We start from the raw sequence: 17,469 nt of genomic DNA, 5'->3' as shown, positions 1-17,469 counted from the left end.
TCAGACAGGTACATGGCGCTATGAGTATTTTTTTTACCTGTGTTTTAATTCCCTGTACCGAAATTATTCATGGGATTTTTATTTAGTCCGTAGCATCGTCCATCCTGTAATGTAACGCTAACCACACTGACTCCCCTGATCTTCTCCCCCAAACAGCAAATATATCTGACTTGTTTCGTCTGTAATGTTAGTATTATTGAATTAAAACCTGTCTGTGTTGGAATGTATTAATGACTTGTACTAGTGAAAGGATGGTAGCTGTGGATTCATCCGATGCGTTGGAAACACGGAGCTCCTCAGAAGAAGCTGAGCTGCATGTTGACACAGTCGTGCGTCACAGGCGCGATGAGAAACCACTAGAATATCCCTAAAATATACTTATCATACACTTTTAAGCATATGTATCTTTGTCTAGTTTGTGGTGCTCACAGTGACAATGGAGTTTTTTCAATATTATTCTGTTTTTTGATAGAGCCTTCAAAAAATATAGGCCATGACTGTTTAAAAGAATGCAAGAACTCAAACTAGGCTATATAAACATTTTCACCCTTTTAATCTTCTTCTAAACATAATATTGACCAGCTGCAAATAGGCAGTGTCGGCAAGTAAATTTACTTAAGTAAAAGTAGCAATACTGCACAAAAAACATTAGGAGGTAGACTTTGACTTAAGTTAAAGTAGGCCTACGTAAGTGTTTACACTTTAATATTGTATTCGGTCAGATGAAGCTTATTTGAACTATGCTAGTTCAAAACTGTACATAAGTACTGCACTTGATAGTTAATGTGTAGGTAATTATTGTCGAATAATATTTATTAGTCTGAATTGTACCATTCTCCCTAATGAGTACTTTTACTATTGCAACTTAAGTATGTTTTGATGCTAATACTTGAATTAGCTTGACTTCTACTTATCAGGAGTATTTCTACACTGTAGTAATGCTCCTTTACTTAAGTAATAGGGTATATTTGAAAACTTCTTTCACAACTGTATAATGCATAATGAGTACTTATAATACTTAAATCAATATTTACTACTGTACTGTATTAACTTTTACATAAGTAACATTTTTACTGTAGGACTTTTACTTGTAATGGTGTAGCCTATTTGTATAATGGGGTATTGCTACTTTAACATAAGTAAATTACCTTAATGGCCTACTTCTCCAAATGTATTGTCATTTTACTATTGTTATTCATAGGTATCATTTAAACTGGGGACATGTCCCCACCACTTTTTGAAATGGCTGATTTTGTCATTTGTTAAAAAACGTTCTGAAATATAGCTTGCTGTTAAATAACAAATGAAAATGCCTTTAAAAAGGTTTATTTGCGCTTTAAGAAAACATGCAATGCAATTAAAATATATGTGCATTGTCCAAAAATAGTAATAGCTAAAAAAAAAAAAAAAAAAGCTACTGATAATAAAATTACCCAAAAATATGCATGCACCAATCATTAACTTTAACAACTTCTTCTCACAGTTTCTTTTTGGCCAAGTTTTCCGTTCTCTCCCTGTGAACATGACAAAAGAAGAGGAAAGACTTAATCATGCCTACATATGTGTTGGGTCAGCAAGGATGATATTACATGAGAAAAGTTGATCTACAGGAGAAACAGATCTGAAAGCAACACAGACTGCCGTGAGCTGCACTGCATTATATTTTTTATATTTATAGATTTTGAAATGTCATGTGCTACCTGAATTTTGTGTTTCCTTTTATATAAATAAAAACACTTCAACCATAAATTGGTGCAGAAACTTTCACCAGAATGCAGGAAATGAAGTGTTTAATGATTAAAATTTCCAGGGGGGAGGTCCCCCAGCTCATATATCGCGGCATTCATATCTTTAAAACACTGTTTAAGGATCTTTTTGAATTGGTCTCGTGAACCTATTATCACGTATCGTGATGTCTCGCGAGCTAAGTGTCTCTTCACACCCCTAATCTGAGGCCCTATGTCCCCGCCACTTTTCAACACAAAGTGACACCCTTGTTGTTATTCCTGTCTTATGCATAAGACAGGATGTTTTACCTCATCTGAACCAAGGGTGTAAGGACACAGACACCCATATGAGGAAATGTGTGTTTTGGTGCTATATAAATAAATAACTTGATTTGCTTGAATAGAAGACAAATAAAGTATAGTAAAGTAAAGTGTTGTATGAGGGCCATGCTGGTAAAAGCTCTAATGACCAGAAAAAGACTATGCTTTTAGTGTTGTTGAAATTATTAATTGCTTCCAGCTTTTCCTTGTTGTATATCATTGTAATCTGAATATATTTGAGTTGTGGACTGTTAGTCAGACTAAACAAGGCCTTTGAAGACTTCATCTTGTGCTCTGGAAAACTGTGATGGACATATTTCACTATTTTCCCACATACATGTCCTATTATGTCCTAAAAGATATATTTCAGTGTGGCTGCCCCTGTAGTGTTTCTGTGGATCAGATCAGTGAACCAAGAGGAAGGATCAGCAGAAGATGTCCCTCCCGTCCTGCTTTAGGTGCCTCTATTAATACCAGCCACACAGCTCTTTGCTGCCAGTGCTACTGTGATCCTCTTAGTGTCTGTCACACAGACACACAGAGAAAGGAGGACACATGGACAGTAGCATGGAGAGTTCTGCACAGATACATTTGTGTGAATGGGTTAAGTAAAAGCAGACTAGAAACAGATCTGTAAGTTACACACCTTTACGAATTCGCCCCGTGTTGCTCTGTTGAGGGCCTATTGTTTTGGGGAGCTGGAGGGCAGCAGGTTATCGTCTGAAGCAGATATGACTCTGCTGGACTGCACAGGAGCCAGAATCTCCGGCTGTTGGTCCCTGAGGTCTGACCGCAGGTATGATCTGACTGTTTGTGTGGTTTTCTTTCTTTCAGTTCCCGGCAGGATGTAAGTTTTCTCCCTCACAAAGCTCTCAAAGACACCATGGATGTGTGTATGAGCTATAAATAGTCTCTAAACAGGGGTTGTTGAGAGGTCAGAGTAAGTGTGGGGATCTGGGTTAGTTTGCAGGGATTTTGGTGTGTTATATTTGTACTCTGTCTCAGCGGTTTGCCTGTGGAGTGTCATTACTGAACAAACATTTGAAACCGCATCGGTTGAATATGCGAAACATTAATGAGTCCTCTCTTCTTTACAGTTTGTGTGCATGTAGCTGTGCATTACATAAGAAACAAACTCAATTACTCATTTGATTTCTAATTACTGCCAATGGGATCAAAGAGTGTGACGCAAAAGCTAAGCTGACCTTCAAGTGTTCCATAGTGAGAGCCTAATCTTAATTACAGTGATCTAAGATGTGATGAGTCGGTCAGAGAATCAAACAGTAGCATTAACACAATCTAGGCAGTATTGGAGGAAGTATTCAGATACTTTACCTAAGTGAAAGAGTATTTTGCTTTTGTAGTTGGTTGTGGTGGAGCCAATTTTAAATTTTTTTAGTATACGGCTTCAACGAATTATCATATTCATTATCGTTTAATCTTCTGATTATTTTCTTGATCAATCATTTTCTTGTTTGCTGTTAAATGTAAGAAAATAGTGAGAAATGCCTGTCACAATTACTCACAGCTCAAAGTTACACCTTCATGTCGCCTTTTGTCCAATCAACAGTCCAAAACTCAAGTTAATCAGTTTTCTGTAATTTAGGATGACGAAAAACTGCAAATCGTTACGATTGAGAGATGCTGAAACCGCTAAATGTTTGGCGTTTTTGCTAAATAATATATCAGTTATCAAGACAGTCTTTGATTAATTGTTTGATTATTGACAAATTGTTTAAACAATATTGGTTTTTTTTAAATGCATCATATTTTAAAAGTTCTTATGTTTTGTATGTAAAATCTTAATTTGTAAAATAACAGCTGTCACATAACTATAGTGGAGTAAGAAGTACATAATTTCCTTCTGAAATGTAGTAGCGTAGGAGAAGTATAAAGTGTCATGAAGTAAGTCAGATTTACAGTTAAGTACTTGTTTTTGGCCAATTTGAAAATGCATCTCTCCAGAAATATGTTACATGTCTTTATTTTAAATACATCTATTTTTTGCTTAAATGTACTTCCTTCCGGTATATAAACACATATTTAAAATATAAGAATCATATGTTTTCTTGTGTACTTGTTCTTACATGATTATGACCCCTGTCATGCTGATTTTATACAACATACTCAAATGCTTTTGCCACTCTTATCTAGAAGCTTGATTCATGGCTCCTGCTTCGCCTACCCATCATCCTCTACTTCTAAAAAATTAATAACGATGTAATATGTCAGTTTTAGGAAGACGTGAGGACCTATTTTTTTTAACTTAAAACTTTAACTTAACTTTAAAAAATTACTTTTCCAGCAACTAATGATTATTTTTATTATTTATAAATGTGCATATTATTTATAAATGAATAGTTTGATCTAAAAAATGTGAGAAAATATTGGAAACAATCCATCAGATTGCTTGTTTTGTTCGACCAACTATCCCATAAGATGAAGAAAGCAACAACTACTCACAATTCAGTTGTTGGAACTGGAAAATGTTTGCTTGAAAAATTACTTACAGTTAATCAACAGTAAAAGTCATTTCAACTAATCGTTTAAGCTCTAATTTGTACGCCACTACATTTATTTGTATTTAAAATCTGAATCAAAGCTCAACATGCCACTTGTTCTCTGTTATCTTTTTGGAATTTCAATAAAGTTTGTTTAAAAAAATGATCTTATGGCCTTCATCGGTGGATTTGCTCAGTGCAGTACCGACGAAGCTCCATCGGCAAACCCAAAGAAGGTTAAAGTCAAGGGCAACTGGACTTTAATCTTCCAATCCAGTTGCCCTTGACTTTAACCTTCTTTGGATAACTATGACCTGGATGGCTGAGACATCCTTCGGCTAATGAAAACTGTGAGAGATGTTTAAAAGCTCTGAAAAGAGCTTGTAAGTGAACCTTGATTTCAGATCAAATTCTCAAAACTCATGGCCAACATACTAAATGTTTTTTAAATGGGTTTTTATACAGTCTGTGGTTTGTACTCTAAATGTGTTGTAGCCTCTAACACCTGTATTTCATGTACAAAATATGTAAGTAGCATATGTGTTATCAAACTAAAATTGGTAGGTTACAAAAAGCACTTACAGTTGTGTTGTTAAAATGAAAGTAAGGCATCTCTTTTACATTGTCTTCGCCACACAGATTGCAATGTACACCTGGCAATGAACCTTTGTGTTCATGCTGTAACTTGCCCTGCTATGTCTGCTGTTTTGCAGTGGGAGCGGGGAGGACTCGTTGGACCGGCTCCTGCCCCCTACCGGAGCCCCTCGCCGGAAGAGCACTACCTCACTGAGTAAAACTGAACCTCCTCTGCTCCGCACAGGCACACGCACCATCTACACCGCCGGCCGACCTCCCTGGTATGACGAGCACGGAGCGCAGTCAAAAGAGGCCTTTGTCATTGGTATGACACTCGCAGATGATGTTTTTTACTCCCCCCGTCTTTTCTCTTAATTCACTTCCTTGGTGCAAAATTGTGGTTTTGAGCTGCAGAACCTGTCCTTTTTGTCCAGTTCTGTCTTATTATACCCATAAAACACTTTGCTGCTATCGCACATGCATACCACTAGACAACATTAGACACACTCTGAAAAACACACATAATGGGCCATTGAAATGCTGTGTGGATCTGCAGGGTTGTGTGGGGGAAGCGCCTCAGGGAAGACCACCGTGGCCAATAAGATCATTGAGGCTCTGGATGTGCCGTGGGTTGTGCTGTTGTCTATGGATTCTTTCTACAAGGTGAGAGAGTCACACAGTCTTAGTCTAATTTTATTTGGTTGTCACTATATGGCTGTCACAGTTTGGATTTAATAACCTCTTGGTGGTGACGCTTCAGATTGCAGCCCGCAAATTACAGTTTGCATATTTTGTACACAAAGGATATCAATGGAAAACTTGCTACGTGATTACAGATAGGTGTAAGGGGGTAACGCAGACAAACAACACGTAGTACTTTCACTTAATAATAACTTTAAAATAATCATGTTATATTGACTTTCATTATGCACACACCTGAAAGGGGGAAGAGCTTATCACACTATTCTTTAATACTGTATCTTGTCCAATGAACCAGTGGTTTTCAAGTGTGAAAAGTGTTCGAGGTGGTCCTCAGCAAAAAGTGGAATAACTTATTTTGACTATAATCCCATCCATATGTAACACAATGACTGTATGACTATTTTGGTCATGGGTTTCTTACACTTTCTGTAATCCTATCAGAGATAATATAAATGGGTGTCTGTGGTCTATATTGTGTCACTTTATGGGTCCTTGAAAACATTTGAGAACCATCGCAAGAAACCACAGTAAAGTTTGTTTGAGATTTGTCTCCCTAACTGTTTATGATCTAATGATATGACAGGACATAAAAGCCTCGGTTTAACTTTATTGTCCCCGAGGGATAACACAGAACACGATTTGAACATAAAACATTAAAACATATGACAAAATATTTAACAACATATTTAAATGTCTGCTCACATTATGCACAGTGACATTACAACATAAAATCTAGAATACATCCAGCCATTGTCATCCTGATCAGTCATCCATAATTAAAACAAGATGACCTACTAATGTTATATAAAAAACTGATCATCCTGAGTACTTAACAGTTCGATGGCATGCGCTGGACAGAGCCAGGCTAGCTATTTCCCCATGTTTAAAGTCTTTGTGCTAAGCTAAGCTTAAACTCCCACCTTTAGCTTCATATTTTGTGTTCAGACGTGAGAATGTTCTGAATATTCTCATCTAACTCTGCAACAAACTAAATAAGCATGCTATACCAAAACGTCAAAACAGTCCTTTAAATTCTTCAAACATGCTTTATGAGTGACATGCTGTGAATGTTAATCTGTGTTTCACAGGTTTTATCTCCTGAGGAGCAGGCTTTGGCAGCAAGTAACGACTACAACTTTGATCATCCGGGGGCATTTGACTTTCAGCTGCTGGTTGCCACCCTGCGAAAGTTGAAGCAGGGCAAGAGTGTGAAGATCCCAGTGTACGATTTCACCACACACGGACGACAGAAAGACTGGGTGAGTTGTGTTTTACCCAAGCAGCAACCTCTGTGGTGGAAAAATTAAGCCACTCATCAAATGGCCACTTGAGGTTGGCTTCAAAAGTGAGTTAATCTCCACAGACCCACATGTTAAAATGTCCAACATTATAGCAGAAATAAACATGTTTACAGCCTGGTACAAAAAACTATTTTGGTCTCTGTAGCAAATTTTCCTGTTCAAGACATCTGTGAAATTTCAGATGACTTAGCTGTTTGAATCATATTAAAGGCTTAAAGTTTTGCAGGGTGTGGCCACTTTGAGTGACAGGTGGGTGCTCTCTCAGGTCAGTAGCCACTAGGTGGTTCAGCAACCAGGCTTCCTTCAGCCCAACTCAGCTCCACCTCTTTGCCCAATTTTGGATTAACCAAAGCAGGCTCTGCCAAGATGGCAAAGGCCAGAGCCGCCCGAGAGGCAAGCATATTGAGCTTCACTACGGCTCTTCAGAAGCCTGTGGGTGACGTCATGGACACTATGTCCATGCTTTATAGTCTGTGTTTTATTACAGGCAAGTTGTTGAGTTTCTACAGAAAGATTAAATATGCATCCTGTAATTTTGGAAAGAAGAAAGTAGAAGACACTAAGGAAGCAGTTGCAGTTTTTTAAAGCTGAAAATATATTATAGACTTAAATAAAATATTGTTATTTCAAAACAAAAAATACTCAAAGTAACATTCTGCAAATTTAATCTTACAAAAGTTGAACTGACTGTTCATGAAGAAGTTTTCTGCTTTGAAGAGTCTTGGTTTTCTCTCTCCCTTTATGCAGAAAAATGTGTATGGGGCCAGTGTAATCATATTTGAAGGAATTATGTCTTTTGCAGACAAAGAGCTCCTTCAGGTAAAGAAATATGTTTTCTTTCTTTTTCTTTTTGAAGAATTCTTGAGTGAAGTAAAGCAGTCATCACCAGGTTCTGTTTGAGCAGCTGCTTTGCTGAAGTGAATATAATTGAACCGTTCAGGGGTGTTTGCATTTCCCACCTGCAGCTCCTGGATATGAAAATCTTTGTGGACACAGACTCAGACATTCGGCTGGTCCGCCGGCTCCGCAGGGACATTACAGAGCGCGGGCGGGACATTGAAGGTGTCATCAAGCAATACAACAAGTTTGTGAAGCCAGCATTTGAGCAGTACATTGAGCCAACCATGAGACTGGCTGATATTGTTGTGCCAAGAGGTGAGACAGCCAGATCACATCATTACTAAACAGCTTCATCTCCAACATTTTGACATATTGTTGACTGTGCTACAGAGAACAACATCTCCAGCTGCACTGGTCTCTTGTTTTGTTCTTCCAAGGTGGGGGGAATATGGTGGCCATTGATCTGATAGTCCAACATGTTCACAGCCAACTCGAGGAGGTGAGTAGTCAAAAGACTGACTGTACATAAGAGAGTGGCGCCACCATGTGTCTGAAAGCTGTATCATACAGGCCGAAAGAGAGACCCTCTGCTTGTACAATAACTTGCTTCAAGCTTAAATTAAATCAGAACTTCTCAAATCACAAACTTTCAGACTTTTATTCATCTCACTTTGGAAAGCAGAGCTAAAGGATAAGTCAGGTGCTTGTCTATATTCTTCTTATTGTCAGCAAATCACAATAATGAAATTCTCTATTTAGCCAAAGCTAATTTCTCTGTGCGGTAGAGCTCCATTGTTGAATACCTGAGTAGGAATGGGGTTCAATGGCATTTTATCAAATTTGAATCCTTTTGAATCCCTTATCGAATCATTATAGGTTGTTTTTTTGATGGAGAATGGAGACACTAATGTTCTGTTTTTATTTAACTCAGTATCACATTACATTACATTTACTCATTTGGCAGACGCTTTTATCCACAGCGACTTACATTTGAGTAACAACATACAAGCATCAACAAACCATCAGTACCGCACAAGATCTACAACAGACAATACATACTAATAAGAGCATAAATAAATACTAGTAACAGCTAATAGCACGCATGGCATCAATGGGGTAAATACCTAGGGAAAGAAGTAAGAGTTAACAAAAAAAGTGCTATAATACAAGATAATTGTAAGGGGATAGAAGAAGAAGAGCACAGGAAGTGCATGTTAGAGGTTAGGAGTTAGAGGTGTTATAATAGAAAGTGTTCTCGGAGGAGATGAGTTTTCAAGAGCTTCTTGAAGTTAGAGAGGGACGCGCCTGCTCTGATGGCATGTGGTAGCACGTTCCACCATCGTGGTATCACAGACGAGAAGAGGGACTGAGATTGCTTTGTGTGTAGGGATGGCAGAGCTAGACGGCGTTCGTTGGAGGAGCGTAGTGGCCAAGAAGGAACGTAAGCTCGTATTATGGAGTTTAGGTAGAAGAGTGCTGCACCATACTAAAAGGGTGTAGGGCTTTCACCACATATTCTATCAATGCTCGGACATTAATTTATTTATTTAGTTTTTTCTGCATGCCTGATGCACTTAACGTTACCTGAAGGTAAAAAAGGTTTTTGCACTGCTACAGGTCAAAGAATCTGACAGTACACAGAATACAATGTAACACTGGCAGCAAGTTGAAGCAGACCACTTGTCCTTCTCAAGTTAATAAAAAAATAGCAAAAATGTTTTAACAATTAACACTTGACATGATGAAGGCACTTGCAATCTAGTTACTTTAATATGGTGGACGGTAGATAAATATTGAAGCAGGGACGTTCTCCTCATTGCTGTATCGTCCTGCAGATATTGCATTTTGCAGTTGTTTCATTGACTTTAAAGTGTATCTGTACGTTCGAGCGAGTCAGCTAAGGCAGTCCGTCAGTCAGTTTTGTTAACACCTGTGTGGCACATGTTTGTATATGTGACCTTTTTTTATCTTAGCAGAAGCCTGTAGTGTCGGAAAGAGGCAAACTATCTTAGAAAGATTATTAATGAAAGATTCAATAAGGGATTTTTTTTTGCTTCTTACCTTCTTGGAACCAGGTCCAAATTAGAACCGGCTATCAGAACCTGCCCCCACACATCAGTGAGCCAAACTGAGTGACAGTTTGGGGAAGTCTTCTCAGTATCTGCTTTTTTACCTCATTTTATTGTCTTTCTCTTAATCCTCTCTTAATGCAGCGTGAGCTCAGTGTCAGGTACGCTGATATGTGTTTTGACTTTACCTTCACTAGCTTTGGTCCAGTTACTGTTATTAGAGATTTTGTATCAGTGCTGTGTATAGTCTGACCCTTTACTCTCTCTCTCTCTGTTTCTGTCCTTCTGTGTTTAGTGACTAGGTCTTAATGATAACTCTCTGCCGTCTTAAGGCCAGACTGCTTCATTTCTCCTTAGTGTAGCAGAATAGCACAGAGAAACCTTTTGATCTGAACAACCTTTACTTGCTCTCAGGGCGCTCCTCGCCTCTGCTCAGCAGACTCAGCCGCTGCCCCAGACGCTCAGTGTGTTGGAGAGTACGCCGCAGGTCAAAGGCCTGCACACCATCATTAGGTATAGACCTGTGCTCCAGTATGACTTTGAGTCCTTGTAACATTGTGAGAGTGAGTTTTAAAACCTTTTTCTTTTTCTGCAATGCAGGAATAAAGAAACCAGCCGAGATGAGTTTATCTTCTACTCTAAGAGATTAATGCGGCTTCTCATAGAACACGCACTAACGTTTCTACCGTCTCAGGTGGGTAAACTTTACCTACTTAGTGAATATTTAACTGGATATAATCGATGTTCGAATCAATAGTGGATCACATGACTACCTTTATGTGGAAGGGGTTGCTCGCATTGACGAACCCACAGAGAATTATTACCAAATCTGCAGTTCCCCTTGCATCTTTTAGTGTGCTGTTTTGGTTTTAGCCTGCTTTACTTTCACTGTCATCAAGCAGGAAACTGTTTTCAGAGAAAAAGCTATTTGAAATATATTGCCCCAACAGGTGGATAGTAGTCTCAATTCTTTAAAATAAACTACCTTTTATATAGAAATAATTTATGTTTTACTTTTTCATTGCCTGCTTTACATGCCAAGTATGTTTTTTGAATATTTATATGCTTCTATATTTTCCAGGCAGCTTTCAGTTTTAGTTTCTGCCGATATAGTTTGAAAATGATAATAACTAGTAATTGATAATTATAATCATTACAAACAATAATCACACAACTTATTATAATTATTGTTTAATGGTTATGAAGCTGAAAACAGGAACTTTTTTGAAAACCTTTGGTGCCAACCGTCAAACAACTTCACTACTTCTTCAAGTTATCTTTTTCCCTATATCAATGTTTGCTTATTGTTTCTCAAGTATTTAGTCATCAGTTGTCATAGTTTGAATGTACCAACAGGAAAGAGTTTTTAAAACAGCTCTCAACAATGTACCTGGAAAAAAAATGCTGACTGAATGCACACTGTGATGGATTGCCTGGGGTGTCTCAAGTGAAGTTCAAGTCTCTGCAAGTTGATTTTAATACCATACTGACATCAACCAAAACCAGTGGATTCCTAGAAGGTATCAAATAAAAATTCTTTGGAAAATTGTCGGTATCAAAGTAAAGTCTATGTCATTTTTGGTGAAGTTGCCAAAGCAAACAAACTGAATTTTGTTGCAGCAATACATTACGTATATAGTGTATTATGAAATGCCTCATACATTCACAAGACAAAGTCCTATATATACATACATACTAAAACAATATATTAGCACTTTTCTTGTATCTGCATCTATGGGAGGTTTTTTTTCTCTTCTGTATCTTCTAACAGCCGTGCGTAGTTCAGACTCCACAGGGCCAAGAGTATGAGGGCCGCAGTTACAACGGGAAAGGGGTGAGTGATGCTCTTCTTTTACAAGATCTTGTTAACTTCCAGTCAAGTGTGTCCGCAGGGTTTCTGTCATCACACTTGCTCCACTGCCTTGTCTCCACAGATCACTGGTGTGTCGGTCCTGCGGGCAGGAGAGACCATGGAGCCTGCGCTGAGGGCCGTGTGCAAGGACGTCCGCATCGGCAAGATCCTCATCCAGACCAACCTTGACTCAGGCGAACCAGAGGTAGAAAAAATTTGTCATTTAGTAAAAAAAATGCCATTCCCATCAACGTCTTTGAGATGCCTGTGCTACATTTTCTGAGACCTGACATAATATTAGATGGTGTCTCAGAAATCTCATCAAACAAAAGATGACAATGTTTTGATTGTGTTTTTCTTTTTTTTTCTCCTTCTTCCACATGATGTGTGTCTCCGTGGTAACTACCCTTCCTGCGTTTGTAACCATGGTAACCTGTCTCCTCCTCTCTGGCCTCACCAGCTGCATTACCTGCGCCTGCCCAAAGACATCAGTGAAGATCATGTCATCCTAATGGACAGCACAGTCTCCACTGGCGCTGCTGCCATGATGGCAGTACGAGTCCTATTGGTGGGTGAAGATTAACATCATTACTCTTCAGTAAGATGTAAGATAGGAACCCCTCCTCTTGGTCAGTTGCGTGTTTTATGTCTTATGTGTGTTATTGATTGGAAGTTTTTTTTTCGTCCCTGTGAGGCTTGATTAGCATCATTTCTGGGAAGAGAAATATCATATATTTTCTTTTCTTTCAACTTACTAATTATCCTTCTGATGATGATCATGCATTGACTGTTGCTGTGTTGTGTGTGGCTGAGCAGGATCACGAGGTGCAGGAGGATAAAATTGTCTTGGTGTCGCTGTTGATGGCAGAGCTTGGGGTGCAGTCTGTGGCCTACGCCTTCCCGAAGGTCAAAATTATCACCACAGCTGTGGACAAGAGTCTGGACGATTTATTACATGTAATTCCTGGTATTGGTAAGAAATCACATGCACATACCCCTCTTTCTGTAACTGTAATGTAAAATCAGAAGGCATCTGTCCAAAGTTATTTGTCCGTTTTGAGTGTCTCAGAGAAGAGCTTGAATGATGATGTACAAAAATGATAACTTTACAGCATTTCAGATGATGTTTTCAAAGTCCATAGTTATGGGTGCATGATTTTAGATTCCACAGGGAATAGAAATGTCCATGGTCTTTGCAGAAGTTAAAAGATAAACATTTCCCTTTCAAGTTGGTAGATTTCATTTCATGTCCCAGCAGATTCTAATTTTATGCTTGTGTCACTTCAAGCACTGCTCTCGATCACCACTGTAACTAAACTACACAGTATTCATATTAGATAGAAAAGTCTCTTGTCTGTAAATATAATTAATTACATAAATTAACACTACTTTTATATAGTAAAATGCATCTTCAGTGTTTTTATGTTCGACCCATTAATTAATCGCTATTTGTGACTCAATCATAAAACATAATTTTAGAAAACCATCAGTCTTTTTTCCAAATCTTCCAACCTTTGCAGCCATTTAGTTTTACTGTGTATTCATGCTGTGTTTTTTCATGATTTCCTTCAGCCCATAACCCACTGATATTTTGTTGTTGTTTGTTTTCAGGTGACTTTGGGGACCGGTACTTTGGGACAGATGGGTCCGACACCTGGAGTGATGAGGATCCGGAGGAGCCGTCATACTGACACACACATCTGTGAGCCTCTGTGAAAGAAAATACAAACACTTTGTGAAAACTAAAAAAAACTAAACTACAATTTTTTTGTGTACTGTACATGAACCTTTATACTCTTATACAACAGATGAGTCTGGGTCAAGTTGTAAGGATGAGGGAAATTTTGTTCTATTTACAACTGAGTATGTTCATCTTTAATGTTTTCATACAGATGTGTCACAGAGGTGAAACAGTGCCATAACCTTTGAGGTACAATAATGCAATAACAATATTATTATATACTAAATGATTTGATCCAGGATTGTGTCAGCTGTTCGTGAAGTTACTAGTGCCAAACTACAATGGGTTGCACCATTAAAACTGAACCAGTAGTCATTAGAATTCATCCTCTGAGCACCATAGATATTTACAACATTTTAATGGCAGCGCATCCACTAATTGTTGAGATATAATATAGATATAGATATAAGAGATATTTAAGTCTGGACCAAAATGGTGGATAAACAACTGATAGACCAAAATTGCCATCCGCAGAATAACGCTAAAAAGATAACTATAATAACTTTTAGGGGGGAAATCCATCTATTAACATTCAATCATTTGTAAATGTAGGTATGATATTGTTTTATATATATCTGCAAATATGGAGAAATATGTGTTTCAGAGTTAGTAGTATTTATGGAGCTTAGAGTGGTAAATTTTCGATTACGCAAACCCAACTGACCTTATTAGCGCAATATTTTGTTTTTTAAGGGTATACTCCGTTATTTTTGTGAAACATATGTTAAAATCTAGTGTCCATTATTATTAAACAACATTTTGAATAAGTGTCAGGTCAGACGTGTTGTCCAAAACCTATTAACTTTTTTATTCCTCATCTGAATGGCTCATATTAGCAACCTAATTTTAGTTTTGTCAGTTGGTTCAGTTAGCTATGCTACAGTTCACCTGGCAGTAAGTAGGTGTAACTATGTAGTAACTAATCTATACGTAACAAATGGTGCAACCCATTTTAATTTAGTAACTGATAAATCTCCACTTAGTAAACGTTAATTTAGCTACAGTTTGTGCCTCTTGTGTATTAGCATTACAGTCGAATCACAGAGGTAGCAGCAGATTTTCTAAAAATCAAATACCTGGCGATCTTTGAATAATCTGGCAGTATTTCCAGAATCGTAGACTATATATTATATGTGCTCTGCAAAAAAAAATTTTTTTAACCTGTTTCTCAAGTTGTGTGTTTTTACTCTCTGGGTAGCTGGAAATTACATTGTTAAGTGTCTGGAAATACCTTCAAGACAAGAAAATCCAACCAATATCCCTGTGACTCAAATGTAATGCTCATACATGAGAGGCACAAATTGGGGCTAATTATAACTAGGCTAATTTTGAATTTATGAACAGCTGGTGCAACTTGCTCAACAATATGCTCTGATATAAATTTATTTACACTTTACGCTTCTCTAGTAAGACATTTTTATATATGGTATGTGAGAAAACTCACATCTAGTAGGGTAGTAGTAGAAAGTGTATATAATTTCACATACTGTATATCGCAAAGGGGAACTATTCAAGTGAACCGAAATCTTGTATGTTTACACATTCACAGTAGGTGTAAAATGCTTAGTATATAATAAATCTTAAATTCAGGGTATTCATCATCTTGGAGATTTTAAGTTCTCACTGCCTCTTTCTATTTCTGCTGGAAATGGACATGTTTTCATTATGTGTCTGGACTGATCGACCAGATGTGGCTCAGATCATAAGTGCGATGTCACCCACGGTCACATGCTCACTTGTGAATATTTTCCATGGTCCTCTGATTCTCAGGGTTCAGATACAGGCCGCCCGGCCCTCCCTGTGATGCACCTTAATGCCTGCCGGGGTCAGTATAGCTCACATTTAGCTTCTCACACTGTGATTTATAGTGTGTCCCTTTGAGATCTCCTTACACTACAGAAGAATGCATACAGACTCTGAATCACTTTCATCATACAACTTAAAATATGTTGAGATTTGACATCACAAAAGATAGTTTTGCATTAATGAAAACATCCTTGTGGTTCATGATTTTACTGATTTGATCTTGTGCAGAATGTAGCATGTTAATGCTCAGTTATAAACATGCAAGATAATGATATTTATGTGATTTCAGGGTTTACAAAATGAGCAATAAAAAACCTCGAGCCTCCTACTTTTCCCTCCCTGTTGTGTTCACACTGTTTACTACAAACATGAACCCACCTCGTGCTCCTTGTTATGAGACACCACTTGATAAAAATATGATTCCCCAGCCAGTTTGTGACCTTATGCTCGGTATTATCCTGTGTCTTTTCACCGTCATGTACCTTCAATGAATCTGGCAGTCTCATTCATGTGTTTATTCAGCCATTCATACTCCTCACAGTGAGGTTAACACATCACATAAGCTGTGAATGTTGGATCATCTTCACACCTACAGCATCTCCTGCACGTTTGTTTCAGGGGTTGTGTGTTTTATTTTTTTTTTTGTGCAATAGCTCCTCACCAAGCGTGTGACACTGTGATCACGGATGTCATACGACGCACGCTGTATTCTCCAAGACAGCAGAAGACTCGCTCGCCCATGTGACTACTGCCTCAAGGTTAACCTGTTACCATGGAGACTAGCCCACCAATGAAAATTCAGCAGACGGTTGCGATGTTGACTGCAAGCTTTTTGTTTTAAGGGGGTGACCTATTTTTTTTTTCTCCCCCCCCACCCACACACACACACACACACACACACACACACACAGCTACTCAGACTCGGACCCCGCTACTCAGGCACATGTGCACGTGCACACAGACATTCACACAGATAAAAAAAACATGGGAAGGCTACTCAGGCACACACACGCACGTACACACTCATACTCCATGTGGAATGAGGTTGTAAGATTGTACACAAAAGAAGCAAGGGACAGTAGAAGAAGCAAGCTTTAGATGTAAGATAAAACATGAAAATATTACACATTTTTTAAATAATTTGACCCTAACAATACAAGTGCACAGGTATGTTAAGATTTCCTTTGGTTGCACTGAAGACATGAATCTACAGGCAGCTTTTGAGAACAGAAGAAAAGGGATTAAATACAAAAAAAGAGTCCTTGATCCGTCTGTAGTAGATGGCAAAGTGAACTCTTGGTGATATTAAGGCCTTAGAAAAGGTCTTCATCAGCATCACTCAGCAAATTCTGCTTTCTCTCAATTTTAATAACTGACACTATGAGATAAAACATCTTTTCTTTAAAGTGCCACTTTATTACAAAAGTATAAACTTGACTGACATTTCATGAATAGTAATCTTGATATAAAACATTACAATCTTTTGCACTTAGCACTTAATTACACGCTTCTGAGTACAAGACCCTGTAGTCTGAATAGCAAACACACAACAGTAGCTGCCACATTTAACTTAGCTGGGCTTTCCAAGAACACACCGTAGCTTCATGGCTTCAAAAACAACAAACAGAATACACTGAAGATTTACATTGCAGCTGTTTTTGCAGTTTGTGTCACAAGATAAGTCATTCCAAAACACAATTAAACATAATAGAAAAAGATAGATTTCTTGACACTGATGATATATTTATTATTCTTTCTCTTTTGTAATGTACATACACATTGCATCAACATACAGTATAATCACATTGTTTGCTGGGGATATTTGGTCAAATGAAATCATCATTACTGTCCCGGATTGTGGATGTAATTTTGAGCGTGTTATCCTCGGGGTGATACTCTGCTGCTTAGCGAACCATTTGCTTCACATTTTTGTCATTTCTGCAATATTTTTAACACTGATAACAGAGAGGAGATGGAGTGATGATGAAACATGACGTTTGCTAGTACACATCAGTTCTACTGTAGCTTTCCAA

At 38.0% G+C, this 17,469-nt stretch overlaps 1 protein-coding gene across 1 annotated transcript; it reads left to right on the top strand.

The window, feature by feature from the left end:
• Positions 1-2,779: 2,779 nt before the first annotated feature.
• uckl1a (uridine-cytidine kinase 1-like 1a) lies at positions 2,780-15,761 on the top strand. The gene is made up of 15 exons (XM_038721812.1): positions 2,780-2,844; positions 5,263-5,450; positions 5,682-5,788; positions 6,916-7,086; positions 7,876-7,947; positions 8,094-8,283; positions 8,406-8,467; positions 10,182-10,198; positions 10,452-10,550; positions 10,638-10,731; positions 11,809-11,871; positions 11,972-12,094; positions 12,350-12,457; positions 12,706-12,862; positions 13,501-15,761. Exons 1-15 carry the CDS (start codon positions 2,780-2,782, stop codon positions 13,578-13,580), a joined length of 1,596 nt encoding a protein of 531 aa, XP_038577740.1. The 3' UTR covers positions 13,581-15,761.
• The last annotated feature ends 1,708 nt before the right edge of the window (positions 15,762-17,469 follow it).

Source organism: Micropterus salmoides, unplaced genomic scaffold (genome assembly GCF_014851395.1).
Source record: "Micropterus salmoides isolate LMB-PRFRI ecotype aquatic unplaced genomic scaffold, ASM1485139v1 Ms_hic_scaffold_16, whole genome shotgun sequence".
NCBI classification, from domain to species: Eukaryota; Metazoa; Chordata; class Actinopteri; order Centrarchiformes; family Centrarchidae; genus Micropterus; species Micropterus salmoides.
This window is presented reverse-complemented; position numbering and strand designations above follow the sequence as displayed.

Coding starts and splice junctions, on each gene's coding strand:
- uckl1a (XM_038721812.1), top strand. CDS start 2,780: ATGACTCTGCTGGACTGCACAGGAGCCAGAATCTCCGGCTGTTGGTCC. Junction 5,451..5,681: donor AAAAGAGGCCTTTGTCATTG/GTATGACACTCG, acceptor GTGGATCTGCAG/GGTTGTGTGGGGGAAGCGCC. Junction 12,095..12,349: donor TTGACTCAGGCGAACCAGAG/GTAGAAAAAATT, acceptor TGGCCTCACCAG/CTGCATTACCTGCGCCTGCC.